Source organism: Gracilinanus agilis, chromosome 1 (assembly GCF_016433145.1).
Source record: "Gracilinanus agilis isolate LMUSP501 chromosome 1, AgileGrace, whole genome shotgun sequence".
Classification (NCBI taxonomy): domain Eukaryota; kingdom Metazoa; phylum Chordata; class Mammalia; order Didelphimorphia; family Didelphidae; genus Gracilinanus; species Gracilinanus agilis.
Window position 1 is genome coordinate 712,473,345 of NC_058130.1, and position 20,586 is coordinate 712,493,930.

The window sequence follows — 20,586 nt, forward strand, 5'->3', positions numbered from 1 at the left end:
TACAGTTTTACCTTGCCAATCTGGTTGCCATCTTCTGGATACACTTTAGAGCCAATCAAAATTAAGGTGAGTTGACAATTTAGTTCAGTCAAATGATGATTCCAGGAGCCCTTTGTAAATACATTATCTGAAAGACACTATGACTGAGGTACTCCCTGATGCAATGAATTAAATGATAATGATGGCATGGGATTAAGGGTGGGAAGTGCCTTGTGGTACATAGATTCCCTCATTCTTATCCTAATCATTCAAGTTTCAATCTAGAAGCTATGGCAATTAAAACACTTCAGAATATCACATAGATCTCAAAACATTTCCTGTTGTTAGGCCTGCTAATGGATTATTTCAATTGCATTGTGGAGAGAAACTTTGTAAACTATATTACTTAATCTCACCCACCCACTTAAAAACTTGAGAAATATCAGGAGAAGATAAGAGAAGTTCTCTTTCAGTTTTCAGACAGCAGCTACCAGGGACCATGGCTGAGAGTTGGTTCTTGCTTCTTTGGGGTAAGTGGCTAATTACTTCTCTTCAAATAGTCGTTGTCTAACTTGTGATGTAACCTTTAGAAAAGAAATAATCAATACCTCCATGGATTTACTGATACACAGAATTGCACAATGACATTGAATATTTTCCTAGAATTTTAAGGTTTACAAAATGCATTTCCCAGAGCCACCATGTTAGGTAGGTATTGTGAATATTATTATTTTATTATATAGAAGGGCAAATTGGGCCCCAAAGAAGGGAAGACTTTGTTTGGGGTCACACAGCTAGGGTCAGCACCAGGATATTGTATTAGAATATTATGAGAGGGCAGATAGGTGGTTCAGTAGCCTAAGAGCCAGACCTAGAGATGAGACATCCTAGGCTCAGATCTGGTCTCAGACACTTCCTAGCTGTGTGACCCTGGGCAGGTCACTCATCTCCAATTGCCTAGTCCTTTCCACTCTTCTACCTTGGAACCAATACTTTGTATTGATTCTAAAATGGAAGGTAAGGGCTAGAAATAAAAGGAATATTATGAGTTCTCTGGGCCCACATCTCTTCTTTACAGAGAAGGAAACTGAGGTTTCAAGAAAGGAGGGAACTGTCCAGTTTTTCACAGCTGGTAAATATTAGTACCAGAATAAAATATTAGAAGTCATCTTGTCCAACCTCCTCATTTTACAGACAAGAAAATTGAGACCCAGAGAGGAAAAGGAATGTGCTCACGTAGCCATGTTTTGTTTTCAAAAAGTTTACCTTATGATTATCAAACTGAGAGCAGAAAATGCCCCTCCTTTTTGTTCTGAAAACTACATATTTTGTTAGAAACAGTTCATATAGCAACATGTACATGTATACATAAATAGAACATATGCACAAAGTAAATAAATGAAAGGCAATTTCCCTGGGGAGTTTGGAGGAATCCACCACTGGAGGGATTAGGAAAATTTCCTGTAAGTGATAACATTTATACTGAGTTCTGAAGAATGCAGAAAGACTGCAAAAAGGTTTTTAGTGAGGAGTAAGAGCATTCCCAGTGTGGGTGAAAGCTTATGCAAAGGTACAGACAATGAATTGTTTGTGAGGAACAACATAGAGGTCAGTTTGGCTACACCATGGAGTATGTGAATGGGAACAATGTATAACAAATCTTGGAATGTAAACGGGAGACAGATTATGAAGAGTTTTAAATAATATATAACCCAATAGGTATTTTTTCACAGCGCTAATATGGAGTCATGGAAGTTTTTTCATCAAGGGAAGTGACATGGTTAGATCTATGCTTTTAAAATGCCCCTTGGACAGCTGCATGGAGAATGGATTGAAGAGGAAAGACCCTTGAAGCTGAGGGTCCACTAGAAAGCTATTGCAATAGTCTAGGAAAGAGGTGATGAAATTAATGTGGTAGTCATGGGAGTAGAGAAAAGGGTGTAGATAAGGAAGATGTGAGTTGTACTGGAACCAGCTTAAATTGGCTCTAGTGCTTATTGTTAAATTTTCAGTGTGAGTATTCACACTGTGAAAATTCACAAATGCTATAAATCAGGGCATGATTTATTGTTCTGCTGATTATCTAGGTTTTAAAAATGTCTAGAATTTAAAAAATGATGGAGAAAATGCCAATGGTGCAGATTAAAAGTGTGTTCTGTAGGGAGTTTTTCCCTTTGAGAACTGGTTGTTAAATATTTACCAGCACCTAGCTAAAGATAAGACAAAGACTTCTTAATTTGTTATATGGGATTATGGGAGAGTAAAGAGCCTAGGATTTGAAGATTTTGAAACTGGGTGACCCAGTGTTACAAATAAACATATTTCTAACTTCCTTCTAGTGCTAGGTCTACTAGAACGTATTTATAAGAGGTTGGACTATGTCAGGGGTTCTTTCAAGATTTGCATTCTCTAAACTTATTTTAAAAAATACTTTGATAATACATTTCAATGCCTTTGGTTTCCTTTGTAATCCTATGCTTTAAAAAATAATGGTCCTTTGTTTTTGAAGAGGACCAATGACATCACACACATTATGCATTTAAAAATTGTCTTCTGAGATGGAGTCCCAAGGTTTCACCAGACTGATTGCAAAAGGAGGGCAGTCTACGACATCAAAAAAGTTAAGATGTCCTAGTCTAGGGGAATTCTATAGTTCCTTCTAGCTCTGACACTGTTATTCTGTGATGCCATTCTTTGTCCTTGGGATGTATTAGGTAGAGACTTATTACTTTTAGATGCAACATGGCTTAATGGGAAGATTTCTGGACTTGAATCCATCTCTTTTTTTCTATGAGACTCAGTTTTCACTTGTACAAAATGAGATAGCTGGGTTAAAGGATCCCTAATCTCTCTTCCAATTTGAAAAGTTCATATACTGGTGACTTGAGTGGCATTGATAAAGCATTGGACTTGGAGTCAAAGAGACCTGGGTTTCAATCCTACCTCAGTCATTTATTAGGTGTGTGATAATGGGATAATCCCTTGACTTCTCTGTGCCTCTGTACTATCATCTGTAAAATGAAGGGGTTGGACTCAATGACTAAGGTTCTTTTTCAGTTCTTAATCTATAATCTTATGACCCAAATAAATGGAAGCAGGGGAGAAACTTAAACAAAAATGTAAGGATCAACTGTTCACAATAGGAAAATGAAAAGGTAAAAGAATACATTGTTATGTACAGTGGACGGAGTAATACCATTGGGGGAAGAGGTTAGGAGTCCTGGTTTCAATCCTTCAGTCCTTGCTCTGATACATTCTTGCTGCAGTATTACAGACAAGTCCCTTGACTTCCAGAGACCTCAATTTCTTCATCTATAAAGTAGGGATAATATTGCCTATACTCTCTTTCCCTTCAGGTTGTTGTAGAATCAAAAGAGATGATATGATTCAAAAGTGGAGTAAACAATGAGCATTTATTAAGTACCTCTTGTATGCCAGGCTTTGTGCTAAGCATCTTATAAATAACTACTTTGATTATCCAGTTTGGACTTGATGACCTGACAGGTTCCTTCTCTCTCTAAATCTATGATCTTTAATTCTAGTTATAGACTTACAAAAGAGAATGGGTAGCCCCAGGAAGTACTGGGTTCTTCCATACTAGAGAGCATGGAGCAAAGGCTGAGTATCTGTCTGGTGTTATAGATGAGATTCTTGTTCATGTAGGCAATGGATCAGATATCCTGTAACGCCTCTTCCATTTCTGTCTCTTGGTCATCTCTGTCTCTCTTTTCTCCTCATTTCACCTCCCCTACTGGTATACAACTCTACTACTCTTTCTTCCAGGGCTCTTCATCCTGTTGGAAACTGCTAATGTCCAGAAGCAGGAAGGTAAGTCTGCTGAGAACCTGCCCCATTTAATGCTAGAACCTGGGAGTCTCTGTCCAGGAAGAAAAGTGCTTTCTTCACAGAGTGGGTCAAGAACTCTGTCTACTTTATGAAATGTGATACCTGCCCTGTTATCTTGAGCAATCTCCACTATATCTAAAATTTCTTCCCACTTCTGGTCAAAATTTGCCCTGTTGTAAAATAAAGGTGTGATCATTAAAATATTTAAGAGACCACTTTTTGGGTAAGAATATCAACTCATTGATTAGGTTAGCATATAAACAATAGATTGATCCGTGATCCCCTTAATGATGGAAGATCCCAAAAGGCCGTCAGACCTGTAAATACAGTTTTTGAACTTATCATTCAGCCCATCCCTGGTTCATCCCAAGAAATTTCTGATTGGTAGACACTTAATGAAGAGATTGTTCATTCAGACTCTCAACTCTTCCCCATCCCCAAAGAGAATGATGTCAGTCTTTATCGATTAAGCAGGTTTTATTGGGGGGGAGGCATATTCTTAGGAGTTCTTAAGAATGAAGAAGATGCAAAAGTCAACAGACTGATAGGAATCTCTCTAATATGGGATCTTGACATAGGAATTGATTGGAGATTCTCTTAATTCAGGACCCTGATGTGGACATTGCCTCAATTTATAAAAAATACATTCTCACAAAAGAATTGGACGGTGTGATCTTTAAATACCTTCCAGCTATGACAGTCTATGAGCTTTGTTTTAAATACTCTCATGGCACTGGCATTCTAGGATTCTAAGTTATAGAGTTGATATTCATTGTCTTCATCAGGCCATCGCTCCATGGCAGGCCATGGAGTAATCTTTTAACCCATGGACATTTTCTCTGCAAGGGATCCCTCATTTTTGTGTTGGTGGCATTCCTGAGAATATGGTTATACAATATATGTCATTTGATTTTTTAAAAGTTGTTCCCTTTACCCAGGAAACCCCTCTGACTATAGCCATCTTTCTTCTCTTGTAGATCCCTGTTTTCAGTGTCCTTTCTATTCCACCTGTTTTAATCGCACCCACTGTAAGTGCCATAAAGGATATAGATCCCAGTCTGGGGTCACTTTCCCTGCTGATCTTAAAGAGAAATGTGAAGGTAAAGAGACTCTGGGAAAGATGGATTTCTATTAAGAGATTTCTGGGGTGAAGGGAATAGAAGGGAAGTGAGTGTGGGACGTTTAGGGAAGGGATCTTCTCACTGACAATAACATATGATGAGAGAGATAGAGAGATGGAGATGGGCAACTCAACTCAGTGAAGCAGCAAGAAAAAGGTCCACTATGGAGATTCCTGAGACAGAGCCCAGGGCACCCCCCTCCCTCACTCACTAAGGAGTCACAGAATCACAGAATTTCAAAGTTAGAAGGACCCTCTGAAGACTTCTAATCCAGCACATACATAATAATGTATACCCATTCTAATGCAATTGACTAGTCCTTATTTGAAGACCTCAGGCGAGGAGGAAGCCTTTTCCCTCCATATTAGTCTATTTGACTTTTGGCTAGCTCTGTTTGGAAGCTTTTGCCTGACATTAACTAAAAATTGCCTTTTTGTAGCTTCCATCTATCTATCCTGTTTCCTTCCCCTGAGGACAAACAGAACCAATCTATTTTTTCTACATTATAGCCTTTTAAGTACTTGAAGATAGCTATAAAGCCTCTCTTGAACCTTCTCCATACTATATTTCCCTTCCTTGAACTGGTCCTCATATGCCATTGGACTCAAGATGCTTCAGTATCTTTATTGCCCTCCACTGGCTACACTCCAGTTTATTAGTGCTCTTTTAAATCTGTAGCACTTACAAGGGTGTGATGTGGTGAGATAAGAATGGTGTATAGTGGAACTACCAACTTCCTATTCCAAGAAGCTATGCTTCTTTTAATGCAAATCCAAGATTATACTGGCAAATCATGTTGAGCTTGAAATCCACTGAAGTTTTCCTTGTTTTTGGATAAACTGTTGGCTATGTATCCATTGTACTTGTGAAATGGATTTTGAACTCAAGTGTAAGACTCTAGATTTATCCTGATTAAATTAATTTTAATAGTTTCATTCTAATGCACTAGACTAAAGGCATTGAATTCATAGTCAGTGGGCTTCCAGAGCTACAAAACTCCAAGGACAACAGGAGCCAGATTAAAATGTAATTAGGAATTTTCTAACAAAATAAATAAAAATGTCATGTAACATAGATAATGTTAACTTGTAGATTTTAAAGTTAGTATGCCCTACAGGTACTTATTTTAATTTGAGGTTGACAACCTTACTCTAGAACAGTGATGGTAAACCTTTTAGAGATGGAGCGCTGAGCCCCACCCTTACCCCATCCCCCAGAGCAAGTGCTGTGCCCATCTCCCCAACTAAGTCCTGGGGTACCCTGCCACCTTCCTTACCCCACATAGGGGTGGGAGAAAGTACTCTCATTGGGCTGCTGAGTGGAGGGGTGGGTGAAGTAAGGAATGTCCTCAGCAAGTGTAGAGAGGAGGGGAGTGACCTGAGCCCTCCATTTCCCTTCAGCTCTGCCACCTGTGAGCCACCCACCTTAGTCCCTGTGTGTTCCCATTGGGCTGATGGGCAGAGGGGCGAGGGATATGAAAAAATGTCATTAAGCATGGCGGAGAGGGGGAGGGGAGCAGCTGCACCTGAGTCCCTCTGCCTTTCTAGTAATGAACTCTGGGGGGGGGGGGCTGGAAGGGTGGCACGCCAACAGAGAACGTTCTGTGTGCCATCTTTGGCACCTGTGCCATAGGTTCACCATGACTGCATAGAGCCTGTCATAGAATCTGGGGGAACTCCACTGGAGATGTCCTTATAAATTGTTGTTGAACCATTAATAATTATTCTTTGAGTCTATTGAAATAGATCCATATCCATTTGTCATTCCGGGTAACTCTTGAACTATCTAATCACCTATTTCTTTAATGGATCTCTCCCTATCTATGAATATATTATAGGAACTTATTGTTTAATGGTTATAGACTCCCATTTCCATTTATCATCTCCACCCTGGTGATTCTGAACCCCCTATGCTGATGAACAATCCCAATTTCAACTGTCATCTTCCCTATTGCCATCTGTCCCAACTCTACTTCCCAGTGTCCTAATCCTTATCTGTCAACCCCTTCCATTATGCTTTTTAGAAGGCTTGCTTCATAATTCTAATTGCCCTTCCATTTTAAACCTTTCTTTCTTGATCCTTTCCATATTCTGGATCTCACCAAGATTTTGTTCTTTCCTCACGGCACTCTTTCCCTGGCTTATAGCACTGGCTGCACTTATATTTCAGTAAAGTCCAGGTGTCCCCCTTTTATTTCCATTATTAATATGAAGTTCTCTCTCTGGCAGCTAGATAGTGTAGTGGATAAAGTGCCAAACTTGGAGTCAGGAAGATCTGAGTTAAAATCCTGCCTCAGATAGTTATTGACTATGTGATTATGGGTAAGTCACTTAATTCATGCTTGCCTTATTTTCCTCATCTGTAAAAAGGGGATAATAATAGCACTTGAAAGCACTAAATAAATGCCAGCTATAGCCTGGCTATTTTTTATGAGATCAATGAGATTATAATTGTAAGGTGCTTAGTATAGTATAGACACTATATAAATGTTAGCTGTTGTCGTTATTGGTATTTAAAATTCTACTCAACATGGCCCCTTCCAATGACCCTTTCCAACCTTTCCAGTTGATCAGGATGCAAGATATTAAGTTTTTGCAGATTAGTTATCTAAAGGAGGAGGGCATCCTTCCTCCTCTTACTCCACCACCTTTGCTGGTCTCTCCATTGTCTTTTAAATGCTACTGACAATCATCTAGTAATAACACCACCAATTCTTCTCATGTTTGAGGATGCATTTCATCTGGGCTAAGTGAAATATTTATTAAAGACAATTAAGAGTTCTCTTATCTTAGCTATCAATTCTCTGTTAGTCATGTTTGTTCTTTTAATTCCAGTGTACAAATATCATTCTCCCTGAGAGAGATAAAGGATAAAAAAAGAGACATGAGCATTCTTTCCTTTTCCCTGTTATAAATTATCACTATTCCACTTACTTTGAAAAATGGTTCTATCCCTTCTTTGAGACTCTTCTTTTTCCCAATGTAGATTTAAAATCATTTTTCCTTGTCAGTAGCATGAACTCATTTTGAGCATTAGCCCTCCTAATATATCCTTTCTGGATTATACTGTACTTTTACATTTACCTTCTATTACTTTCCTATTCTCCCTCTATTTTTACATATCTTTAAAAATATGAATTAAATGTCTAATTGTCTTTGCATTTACAGTGTTTTTTTTTCAGATAGCTCTTATTTTTCTTCTTCATTGGAAGTTTTGCCTTGTATCTTGTAATTTTAATTTTTGAGAATTTCCCATTTATCTTCAGCTAACATCCTCTTTACAATATGAGTCGATGGGATCCTATCTACTCTTGCTTTGAATGTTTTAAAATCAAAATCAGTCCATATGAGATTTGCAAACTATTTTGGGGATATGAGTTACAAAGGTGCCAGTTGCCACCTTTTGCTGCTCCCTGCACAAAATTAGGTTCGTTTATGTTATATATAGGATCTTTTCTTTCCCTAACCATAGAGGCCAATTCATTATCTGTGCTGGAAGTCTCAGTGCATCATATTCTTGGCTAGAATGTGATGGCTAGCTAAAATCTAAAGTACATAATCTTAACAAATCAGTGGTCACTTCCTGCTAGGACCCTACTTTGTAGTCTGTTTCTATAGTATTTTGCATGGTAGATATACTTAATGTTTTTTTTTTATTATACTTTTTCATTTGCGTCATTATAGTCATTGTGCATATTGTTTTGTGATAATATTTCTTCATTCTGTATTTGCTATATAAATCTTTCCTGATGTGGTTGAAATCCAACTCTGAATTGTCATTTCTTATGAAGCAAAAAATATTCCATTACATTCATGCAACAGAATTTGTATAACTATTTCCCTATTTCATGTAAACAAAAATGTCTTTTTCTTCTTCTATGTTCTTCCCTAACTTTTATTTGATCAAGAATTTTCCACTTAGCCATTTGTGAAAGGTACCTCCATCAATTTTCCTCCATATTTTAAATGATATAAAATTTTATATTTGGGTCACTTGTCCACTTGAAACTAACCTGTACATTGAGGATAATAATACTGTTTTGGAATAAAATATAATACTGGTCAGATATGAGAGGTATAAAATTATGAAGTTGTGCAGGTTGTATCCAGAATATGAATTGGCTGGGAATTGGAATGACCAATGGGAGCTTTAAGTGTGAGTTTTCTGATATTATTTCATGAAGCTTTTACTTTGTGCAAAAGGTCATTATTTCCATCTTGTGGATTTATCTTTAATTTCTGTATATTTGGGGTCTAATTCCTTCTTTTGAGTTTTTTTGAGGTTGAAGAGATATATAAAAGACAATCTACCATCTTGCTGATCCCATGAACATGTCTCTATACTTACTGATATTTGCCCTTTTATTTTTACTCTCTTTAACATCTTTTTTTGAGGAGTATTCTTCTTTTCCCACTTTATAGCTATATTTCCCCCTTCTTTTTCCTTCCTTTTATTATCCCTTAGCAACTTGAGAGTCTCACATAACTCTCTTTCTTTTCTCTCATTAAAATTCTTTTTGTCCTATTAATTTGGCTTACTGAGATGTTCTTACTTGCAAACTATAAGTCTTCTCTTTCTCCCTTAGTTAATAATAATCTTCTCTTTGGACCCTTTTTCTCTTTCTGCTGGAATAATTCTCTTTCAATTGTTTTTCAGATTCTCCTAAGTTCTCCACATTTCTCATTCCGAAGTTTAGGTTCAGGACCTTCTTTATAAACTCTATTCCCTTCAAACTGCTTTCATAATTTACTTTTTCCTTGTTGATCAGCTCTGTCAGTCTTCTTCAATCCCTTCTGCCACATAATGTTCTCCTTCAGAGAGAACCTCTTCTGGGTATGAAAACAAGAGTTTAGGCCTGCAGAAAAAAAGGGGGGGGGATTAATTCGCTATGGACATGGACACCTAGGGGAATGTATGCTCTCCTAATTGCTTGGTGATCCTGGAACATCTGAGATTGAATGTGCTCCTGGATTTTGTGCAGACAATAACAAGACTGTATCAGAGACATTTAAGGAAAATTTATCTAATTTCCAATGGCAATCTTACAGGATAGCCAATGTTGGTATTGTCTTTGAATTTCTGCCTTCCTTGACTCTTCTCTTTCTCTCCCCTTCTGTACCCATATTCATTCGGTTGCCGTGTTTTGTTTAATTTTATTTCCATAACATCATTGTCATCTGTCTTCTCCACATTTGCCTGTCTACCACTGTTATTCAGGCCCTCATCACCTCTCCTAAAATATAACCTCATTTCAAGTCTCTCCCCTCTGCATCCATTATCCAGATAGTGGCAAATTACATTCCTAAAGCACAGGTCTGGCCATGTTACTTTCCTACTCCAGAAGCTTAAATGGCTCTCAATTGCCTTTGTGATACAATACAAACTTCTCTGTTTGGTATTTGAAGTCCTTCACAATTTTATGTCCAAACTCTCTTTCCAGTCTGTTTTCACGATTCTACCCTTCACACACTCTGAGTCCCAGGCCCTTTGGTCTCCTCATTTCTTTCTGTATATGACACGACTTCCATTTCCCACCTCTGGGTAGCTTTCCCCCCTATGCCTGGAATGCACTTCCTCTTCATTTTGATCTCTTGATTTTCCAGCTTTACTCAAAGTTCACATCAAATGCTATTGCCCGAGGCTTCTGCAACAAAATTGCTTTGTGTTTACTTTGTATATCTTTTCTATCCACTCATCTGCCTGCATGCGTTTTTTTTTTTCACCATAAGCTCCTTGTGGGTAGAGACTCTTTTTGTTTCTATTTTTGTCTTTGTGTCCCCAAGATTGGTTCAGTTCCTGGCACATAAGCAAAAGTTTCATAAGTGTTTGTTGAATGAATTGAGTGGCTAGATTATAAATAGATGAATGGATGGATTGATGGATGGATAGAGGAATGGGATGAATAGATGGGTGGATAGATGGAGGGAGGAAGGGAGGGACTGATGAATGAATAGATCAATGGAATGATAACAAGACCCCTCTTATGTTGCAGATATTAATGAGTGTGATGATAACCCTGAAATATGTAGACATGATAAATACTGTATCAATTATGAAGGAGGTTACAAGTGTCGATGTTTCAGCAAAAATTACATAGCGAGTTTATTCTGGAAGATTTTCTTATCCTGTACAGGTGAGGACCTTTCTGTTTTCTTTATTAGCACAACAGGAAAATATGACCAGTCCCAGCATTTGTGAGACTAGATGTGGTGTAGAGGGAGGGCGAACTCAGGGAATAAGATCTGACTCCTTGTCAGCCTACTCCATGGAACAACTAGGTGGCACCATAATGCACAGAGTGCTGGACTTGGAGTTAGAAAGACCTACATTCAGATCTGGCCTCAGGTACTTATAATGTGTATGATCCTAGGCAACCCACTTAACTTCCTCAGCCTCAGTTTCATCATCTGTAAAATGGGGATAATAATAGCACCTACCTCCCAGGGTTGTTGTGAAGATTAAAAGAGGCAATGCTTGTAAAGTGCTTTGCAAACCTTGAAGCACTATATAAGTGCTGTTACCTAGTTATTGATGAGAATGAAACAGGCTTGATGTGAGAGCAAGAGGGAATGTCTCATCCTGAGAAAACACAAAAGTGGGCAACCAGATGGAGAAAGGCCTCAGTATTACACCATATTAGAGTAGATTAAAGGAACCGGGAATGTTTGTATAGAGAAGACTTAGGGGCTTCGTGAATCTGTCTTCAAGATTCAATATGGTGTAGTGGCTAGAACTCTGGACTTTGAAGACTTAGGTTCAAATCCTGTGTTAGGCATTTACTAGCTGTGAGACACTGGATACTTTACTACCTTGCTGGGTCCCCCTTTATTTGGATGTAAAATGAATAGGTTGGATTCAGTGACCTCAAAGGTCCCCTCCAGCTCTGAACCTATCATCTTAAGGCATAATGTAGTTGGAGTTGCACAGGAGAAAACTTAGGCTAAATGTAAGGAAAATCTTTGAAACAATTGGTGCTATAGGTTGGATTATCTGACCCTGAGTCCTTTCCAATGCTGAAATTCAATAATTAATAATCTTTTCCTTTTGCAGAAGACTTACCATCTTCTGGAGACGGTAAGCAGGTGAGTGGGGGAACCCTGGCCTGAGAAATGGTCCCAAAGTGTCTGTTGAGTATCCACCAAGAGAGACACAGCAGGAAACACTGGGAGAGACATCACAATTTGTGTTTTTAAAAAGTTACCAAGTGCACACTGGACAGGTGGGCACAATGAGGTGTACAGGAAAAAACCCAACCCTGTTTCAGGCAGAGAGACAGAGACAAAGGGAGGAAGAGAGAAAAAGAAAGAAGAGAGAGAAGAAGAGAGAGGAGATGAGAGAGGGGGGAGAAAAGGGGGAGAGAGAGAGACAGAGACAGAGACAGAGACAGAGACAGAGAGACAAAGAGACAGAGAGAGAGAGAGAGAGAGAGAGAGAGAGAGAGAATTTTCATATACACAATAAGAGCAAAAGAAGATTCTATATGAAATGATGAATTTCCATTCTTGATTTTTAAAAACCTTATAAAATAAATTATACATTACTCAAAATCTATCTTGCATGTCTGTGCTTCTTTCTGAACTTCTTTCCCTTCTTTTCTCTACATTTAAAAATGGCTTTTTTGGGGGGACCATCAATATTGCCAAACTCCCTCTCCCCTTACCACTTCCAAAAACTGAGCAATACAAAGAAAAAAACTATAACAGATAATCGTTGTGGCCAGAAATGTATGTCTCTTTCTGTACCTTTTGTCTATCTGTCAGGAGGTGGGTAACAAAGCTACATCATCACAGATCCTTTGGAGACAGTTGGCCATTGCATTAATCAGTTCTTAAGACTTTGAAAGTTTTTTCCCACTTCAATGTTGCTGTTCTTAGATAAAATGTACTTTTAGTTTTGTTTGCTTCACTTTGTATCAGTGCATACTGCCCAGGATTGTCTGAAATCATCTTTATTTATCTCTCACTTTTATGGTGGAATAACATTCCACCAATTCAAACACTACAGTTTCTTCAGCTGTTCTCCAATTATTTAATAAAAGTCTGAGATACCCACCCCCTTTAAATATTAATTTTCCCCCTCTTTTTTTACCTTCCTCCTTCAATTCTTCCTTTAGGATTAAGAAGTGCACTTCATTTGTGACTATTCTTTTTCCAATATGACTCTCTCTTTTCTGCAATGCCCCTTTTATTTCTACTTGTTCTTTTTGAGTTTGACATAATTCTACATCAAAATTATTGTTGGGATGTGTGTGTGTGTGTGTGTGTGTGTGTGTGTGTGTGTGTGTTCACTCCTTTGTCCATTGCAGATCAGAGTGAGACTCTGAGACTCATTTGATGCACTCTCCCCTCCCCCATCCCTTCCTCCTTCTCATGTACTCCAAATATGATAAAGAGGAAGTTCCACCCCCTCACTTTCTCCTTTCTACACTAGTTGCTTCCTTTTACCTTCCCTTCCCTTTCTGTTCTTCCTAACCTCAGAACAGAACCATTCTACCCCACTTCCTAATACCTCTATTTTTCTAATTCAATTTCTTCAATGTTCTTTGAATACATTAAGGGTTTGAAAGGACATTTGTTTTTTCTCCCTCTATTAAAGTGTTAGCACTACATCTTTCTACAGCTACTTCCCAGCGTTCAACTAAATTTCCCTTTTTGGGTTTTTCTGGACTTTTGTGTTTGTTTTTCAAAGTTTCTACTCAGCTCTGATTTTTTTAAAATCAGAAAGTCTCAAAAGATTTCTGTTCTTCTAAAGGGACATTTACTAAATGCCCATCTTGTGTCTGCTATAACCTAGGATAAATTGTACAATGAGAGGGGTATCTCAGATGATCTCTCAGGTCCCAATATTAAATGACTTTATGAACCTGAGGTTCAGGGGAAACTAGACTGCAAGGCTTGTCAAGTGAGTAGCTTTAATTGAATATGCAACCTAGAGGCTGCTAGGTGATATAGTGGATAGAGTGTTTTACCTGGTGTGAAGAAAATCTAAAATCAATCATTTATTAATTGTGTGATCCTAGGCAGGTCATTCAACTTTTATCATCCTCAATTTCCTTACTTATAAAATAGGTATACTAATAGCATCATCTTCCCAGGACTGTTGTGAGGACCATATGAGATAACATATGTAAAGTGTTTTGTAAACTTTAAAGTACTCTATATATATGCTATTATTTTAAAAATAATTTTTTAAATCAGAAAGCATTTTTCTCTTTCTACAACCATCCCATTTCATTAAAAAAGACTCTCCAGGGGTGCAGCTCGGTAGCTCAGTGGATTGAGAGCCAGGCCTAGAGATGGGAGGTCCTAGGTTCAAATCTGACCTCAGGCACTTCCCAGCTATGTGACCCTGGACAAGTCACTTGACCCCCATTGCCTACCCTTACCACTCTTCTGCCCTGGAGTCAGTATTGACTCCAAGACAGAAGGTAAGGGTTTAAGAAAAAAAGACTCTCCACAAAAACCTTGTGATAAATATTCAAAGAGAAACAAAACAAATCTGCTTATCAGGTTTTTCCAAAAATATGTTGTCTACAGATTCTAACTTCATTTTAGTTCCACTGTTATGTTATTTTCCTTCTTGGTCAGAAGACTTTTCCACCAATTTACCTTCCCTCCAATCATGTCCATGTTTTAGGTGCTTGAGGCTGCTGTTGATTGGTTGATAAGTAGGAATTACCATTTTATATATATATATATATATCCTTACCTTCCATCTTGGAATCAATACTCTTTATTGGCTCCAAGGCAGAAGAGTGGTAAGGGCTAGGCAATGGGGGTTAAGTGACTTGCCCAGGGTCACACAGCTAGGAAGTGTCTGAGGCCAGATTTGAACCTAGGACCTCCTGTCTCTAGGCCTGGTTCTCAATCCACTGAGCCACCCAGCTGCCCCCTACCATAAAATATTTTTTAAAAATTTAAGTACCTTTTTATGGGTAAAGAGTAGATTAGACTTTCTTGTGGCTTTTAGAAGAGGCTGGGCAAGCCCCCAGAAGGTTTCATAGAATGAATAAGTATTGTGATTTCAATGACTCTGCTAAGAGTCAGTGTAGCCTAGTGGAAAGAATGATATGGACACTTGACCTCTGAGCCCTGGGCAACTCTTTAGATTGGTTGTAGATTTGGTTTAGATGGTTTATACCTGAGGAACTACAGACAAAGTTTAGACAGGACATCAGATATTCTATACTTGAAGATGTTTTCTCTCTTTATCATTTCTCCCTTTCTCATTGCCTGGAAGAATAACTGTAGTGCAGTGGATTTGGAATCAGAAAACCTGTATGATCTTGGGCAAGTGACTTCCCCTCACTGGGTCTCAGTTTCCTCATCTGTAAAATAGAGGAATTATACTAGATGATCCCTAAAGTCCCTTCCAGAGCTCAGCAATCCTGTGAAGAGAAGTCATATGGGGTAGTCATATTCATCATCTTACTCTTCTAAAATGTCTTCAGCTTTTCCTCAGATGACTTCTATCTGTTACTGCACTGCTCACCTCTCATGCCTTTCTTCTGATGTGAGGAGGCTATATAGAATAGTTTTATTTCATTGAGAAGGGGGGGGGTGAGCTACATACTTGCCTCCAGGGCATAGAGGGAAAGAGAGGAAAAGAGGAAAAGAGGAAAAGAGAAGCAAAAAAGAGGAAGAGAGAGAAAAGAAAATTTTCAGTCTGTTGCCATGAGCATCAGTTTGATCTTCCAGGGTATTATTTAGGTAACCATTTCTTTTATTCTTTTTTTTCTCAGAAGGTGCCACAACTTTTTGAAAACATTACAAATATCCTTACTGATTCACAATTAAATGGAAACAAAAGTGCTATTGCCTTCTCAGTCACCAACCTGCTTCAAAAAATGGAAAAATTGGTATTAGAAGATGCATTTAAACCTGAAAATGAAATACAAGCAGAAGATGAATATGTAGGTAAGAGAATGCTGCCCAGAATCCTTTGCCAGAGATTTCCATTTTTTCAAAGAGTCCTTTGAGGATAGGGACCATACTTCTGCCTTTTTTGGCACCCCCAGTAGTTAGCACACTGCCTGACACATAGTGAGTGCCTGATAAATGCTTTTTGATGGATTGACCCTTGGACAACAAACACAGAGTCGGTTGTCTGTCTATACGCAAAGCCTTTTCAAGTGGTTAGAATCTACAACAGCCTAAGTCTGTTGGCATGAACTTCTAGAAACCAAGATCATTTTGAAACCATGAGGAGACATCAGAGAAGGCCTCTAGTGTAGAGGCAAAGCTTTTCTCCACCATCAAACCTTTTCAGTGGTCTTTGCTTGACTTATTTCAAGACTTCTAGGATCTGCGATTTCATTAGGACAATCAGCCAGCCAACTCTACAGTCAAATAACAGATATAGTCTATACTTTTCATGCCACAAGTTTTTTCATGCCCTTTAAAAAAGTCATCTGGTTTATGACAAGCCTTTTTGATATTAATTTCTCTGATCTTGGGCAGGTTAGTTTGTGGATAACAGGCAACAGGACCAATTCATGTTTTTTACATCTCTAACTCTGACAAAGTGTATCAGCTGATGTTGTTTTCACTGATAATTCTATTCCTGGGAAAGGTCACAGATTTCTTTTTAAGTATTATATTTTCATTTGCCTGTGGAAAACTGCACATGAGAGCCTTCCAACAAGAGATTAAAAATATTTCATGGATGATGAACAGAGAAGGAGAAAAAATCATGAAATCATGTTGAATGGATCCACTACAAAATTACATTACATAATCTTAACTGACTTCTCACAGTGGCAAGGCAATCCCAATGATTTGCTATTCTGTTCACCACAAGGACTCTTTCAAACCTTTTCATCCCTCCTCAAACTCCCATGACTGAACTCAACACACCCTTTCACCTAAGAATTGTCTCATATTTCACTGAGAAATTGAGGTAATTTGTCAAGACTTCCCTGTTCTCCCTCTCTTCTCACATCACTCTGATGCTCTCTGCCTCTATCTTCTTCACTCTGGTCTCAGATGAAGAAGTTGCCCTTCTTGCTAAGGCAACCTCTATATGTACATGTGATTCCATTCCATTTCATCTTCTCCAGCAGTATGCCCCCTCTACCTATCATCTGTACTCTCTCACTAATCTTCCAACTCTCCATGTTTATTAGTTCTCTTACCAGTCTGACTACTCCTTCTCAGTCTTCTTTGCTGATCTTCATCCAGGTCACACCCACTAAGGATGCTTGTCCCACAAGGCTCTGTCTTGGGCTCTTTTCTTTTTTCTCTCTTTCCACTTTTCCACTTTGTGACCTCATCAGCTCCTCATAGATTCAATTTCATTTCTATGGTTATGTTCAGATCCATTTAACCAGCGTTAACGTCTTTCAGCTTTTGTTCTCACATTTCTTTTTTTTTTAAACCCTTGTACTTCGGTGTATTGTCTCATAGGTGGAAGATTGGTAAGGGTGGGCAATGGGGGTCAAGTGACTTGCCCAGGGTCACACAGCTGGGAAGTGGCTGAGGCCGGGTTTGAACCTAGGACCTCCTGTCTCTAGGCCTGACTCTCACTCCACTGAGCTACCCAGCTGCCCCCTCACATTTCTAACTAATTGGGGGCACCTCAAACTAGTTGTTGGGAGGCAACTAGATGGCTCAGTGGATTGAGAGCCGGGCCTAGAGATGAGAGGTCCTGGGCTCAAATCTAATCTCAGACACTTCCTGGCTGTGTGGCCCAGAGCAAGTCACTTGACCTCCATTGCCTATCCCTTACCACTGTTCTGACTTGGAGTCAATACACAGTATTCATTCTAAGGGGGAAGGCAAGAGTTTTTAAAAAACTGGTTGTCAGAGACATCTTAAACCTAACATGTCCAAAACTGAACTCATTATCTTTGTTCCCTCTCCCAAACCCTTCCCTCTTCCTAACTTTCCTGTTACTGGTGAGGAGACCACCATCCTTTCAGTAACCCATCTTACAACTTAAGTCTCATCTCCACTCTCTGGAACCCTTCTCATCCAACCCTCTTTGAAGTCCTATTCATGCAGTCTTTGTACCATCTTTTGTACATACCTCTTACTTTCCTCTGATATCGGTATCATGCAAATTCATGTTGTTAACACATCATACTTAGACTATTTTCTTAAAGTGCAAGTCTGACCATGTCATCTTCCTGTTTAACCAGTTCCAGTGATTCCCTATTACTTCCAGGATTAAATGTAAAGCCCTGTCTTTGGTATTCAAAGCCCTCAAAAATCTGTCTCCTCCACCCTTACCCTGACTTTTCCTGTTTTCTTACACCTTATTCTCTCCACATACTGTTCAATTACATCAGCTTTCTGTCTCTTCCTCAAACAAGACACTTCACCTCTCAGCTTTGGGCATTTTTATTGGTTGTCCCTCAATTGCCCTGGAATGCTTTCCTTTATCATCTCTGCCTCTATCTTCTTTCAAATCTCTCTAAAACCCTGTCTTCTACAAAAAGCCTTTTCTCTCCCCCCCCCCCTTCACACCAGCGCAATTATTTTCAGTTTATTTTACCTATATCTTATTTCCACATTTGTTATTGTTCAGTCATTTCTCACTCTTCATGACCCAATGGACCATAGCTACCCATGGCGTTTTCTTGGCAAGGATACTAGAGTGGATCTTCTCCAGTGGACCCTGTGTATTCTTTTGTCAGGCAATGAAAGATTAAGTGACTTGCTCAGGGACACATAGTTGGGACATGTCTGAGGCTAGATTTGAACTTGGGTCTTCCTGACTCCCGGCCCAGTACTCTTAGACACTGAGCTACAGCTGTTCTTTTATTTCTACATAGCTGTTTGTATTTTATCTCATCCACTATATTGTGAGTTGCTAGCGAACCAAGACTATTTTTTCACCTTTTTTAGTATCCTCAGGGCCTAGCACAATACTAGCACATAAAAGGGGCTTCCTAAATGTTTATTGACTGAGTGGTTGGAGGATTTGGTCTTATGTTGAAACAATATCCAGACCACGTGGCTTTCAGACCACTTGTGCAGTCATCTGAAGCTTTAGTGATAGGGTAGCAAGATCAGCATCTTGTCCAAAGAGGTGATAACTCAGGCAATGTCCATGTTGAGTAAGCTTTATTGTTTTTAGGGAGGGGTGGCAGTGGTATGGCCCTGGTGATGGAAAATGGCCTCGAAGGGTTTTCAGGAATGCTTTTTATCTTGTTTGATGGTCAAGTAAGGGGTAAATTGTTTGGGCAGTTACAGCCTTGCCATACCAAGGAACTGACATAACTTTACCCATGGTTCACCTTGCCCTATAGGCTTTACCTATGATTCATCTTGTTTCCCCAAAGGGGGCAGGTGAAAACCCCAAGACAAATGGGATGCTAATGATATATTAACCACCCTGGGGAAACTCTTGTTTAAATTTTGGCTAGTTCTGTGCAGGCTCTAAGGAGGGGAAGCCCCTGGTTCACTGTGCCTATGCTGATTGTCCAGTTGTTGACCTCCTGCCCACATCCTTATCAATCATCAACCCATCAATGTCCTTACGCCAATCGGTCTGCTTGATAACCCACATCACTAGGAAACTCTTTTCCATGTCACAGTCAATTTAGATTTCTAATCCTACAGGAATTTTGCAAATGTTGGTTGCTGGTCTTTGGATAGCAGCCAATAGCTTGTAAGTGAAATAGCACAAATCCAGCCCCCAGTGCAAATAAAAGAACTGAAAGCCTGAATCCCCTGCAATGAGTAGTAGCAAAAACTTTGTGTGTGAAGGCGAGACTACAACCTGAGTACCCACACTGTACCATCAGACCTTGTGCAGACCAAAGCCAGCAACTTGATCTTCATCCATTATGCTCAAAGACCAAACTGAATCAAAACGGAATTGAAGATAGTGGTCATAGTTTACACTGGCCATGTGAAGTGGTTAGTGCCATTAGTGCCGTAAGTCATCTTGGTGCTCAGGAGATTTCCAAAGCCATTGGTTGCATGCAGAGGGAGTAGGTCTGGACCCTCAAGGTCTTTAAACTAAGAAACAAGGCCTCTTTGTCAGGAGTGTGGTGGAAGGGACTCATAATTTTGGTAGGGGTTGGACAAAGTCCTTTTTGATCCAAAGATTTTATGGTTCTTGTAGAAACTCATTTTCTTTTGGGATGGGGTCTATTTTCAACAGTTGTTGACACACGAGTTGTTCCAAACAATAGCTGCTCTGAAAGGAAAGAGCTCTTCACTCTGAAAGCTGGAGAAGATATAATGGACATCCACTGCAATGATGTAATCAGAGGAAGCACCACAGGTGGGTGGACACAGCACACTCAGTATTGGGGTATAATGAGGGCATTTCTCACTATAGTCAAATGTTATACAGTGTGATTGGCCCTTGGCCCTTGATCATTGAATGCCCATATGTGTGGTCCCTAAAATCCACCTTGGCTATTTGCTTTATCTTTATTTTTGGTATCTATAACAGTTGTAGGGGATGGAGGAAGAGGAATAGATTCCTTAGAGACAGAACGAGAGAGAGAATAAGAGATAGACAAACAGAAAGAGAGGGTGTGAGAGAGGAGAGAGCCTCAGAGAAAGAGATGAGGGAGGATGGAGAAGAGAGACAGATAAAGGCATAAAAAAGAGTCAGAGAAAAGGGAGAGAGAGAGAGAGAAAGAGAGAGAGAGAGAGAGAGAGAGAGAGAGAGAGAGAGAGAG

General features: G+C 39.2%; 1 protein-coding gene across 1 annotated transcript in view; it reads left to right on the forward strand.

Moving 5' to 3' along the window:
• Positions 1–478: 478 nt before the first annotated feature.
• LOC123242601 (putative adhesion G protein-coupled receptor E4P) overlaps positions 479–20,586 on the forward strand; it is a 44,076-nt gene continuing 23,968 nt past the window's right edge. The window contains exons 1-7 of the mRNA XM_044670493.1: positions 479–509; positions 3,763–3,807; positions 4,803–4,925; positions 10,939–11,079; positions 11,997–12,028; positions 15,688–15,862; positions 20,058–20,180. Coding sequence (XP_044526428.1) covers positions 479–509; positions 3,763–3,807; positions 4,803–4,925; positions 10,939–11,079; positions 11,997–12,028; positions 15,688–15,862; positions 20,058–20,180 — 670 coding nt within the window. The remainder of the gene's footprint in view (positions 510–3,762; positions 3,808–4,802; positions 4,926–10,938; positions 11,080–11,996; positions 12,029–15,687; positions 15,863–20,057; positions 20,181–20,586) is intronic.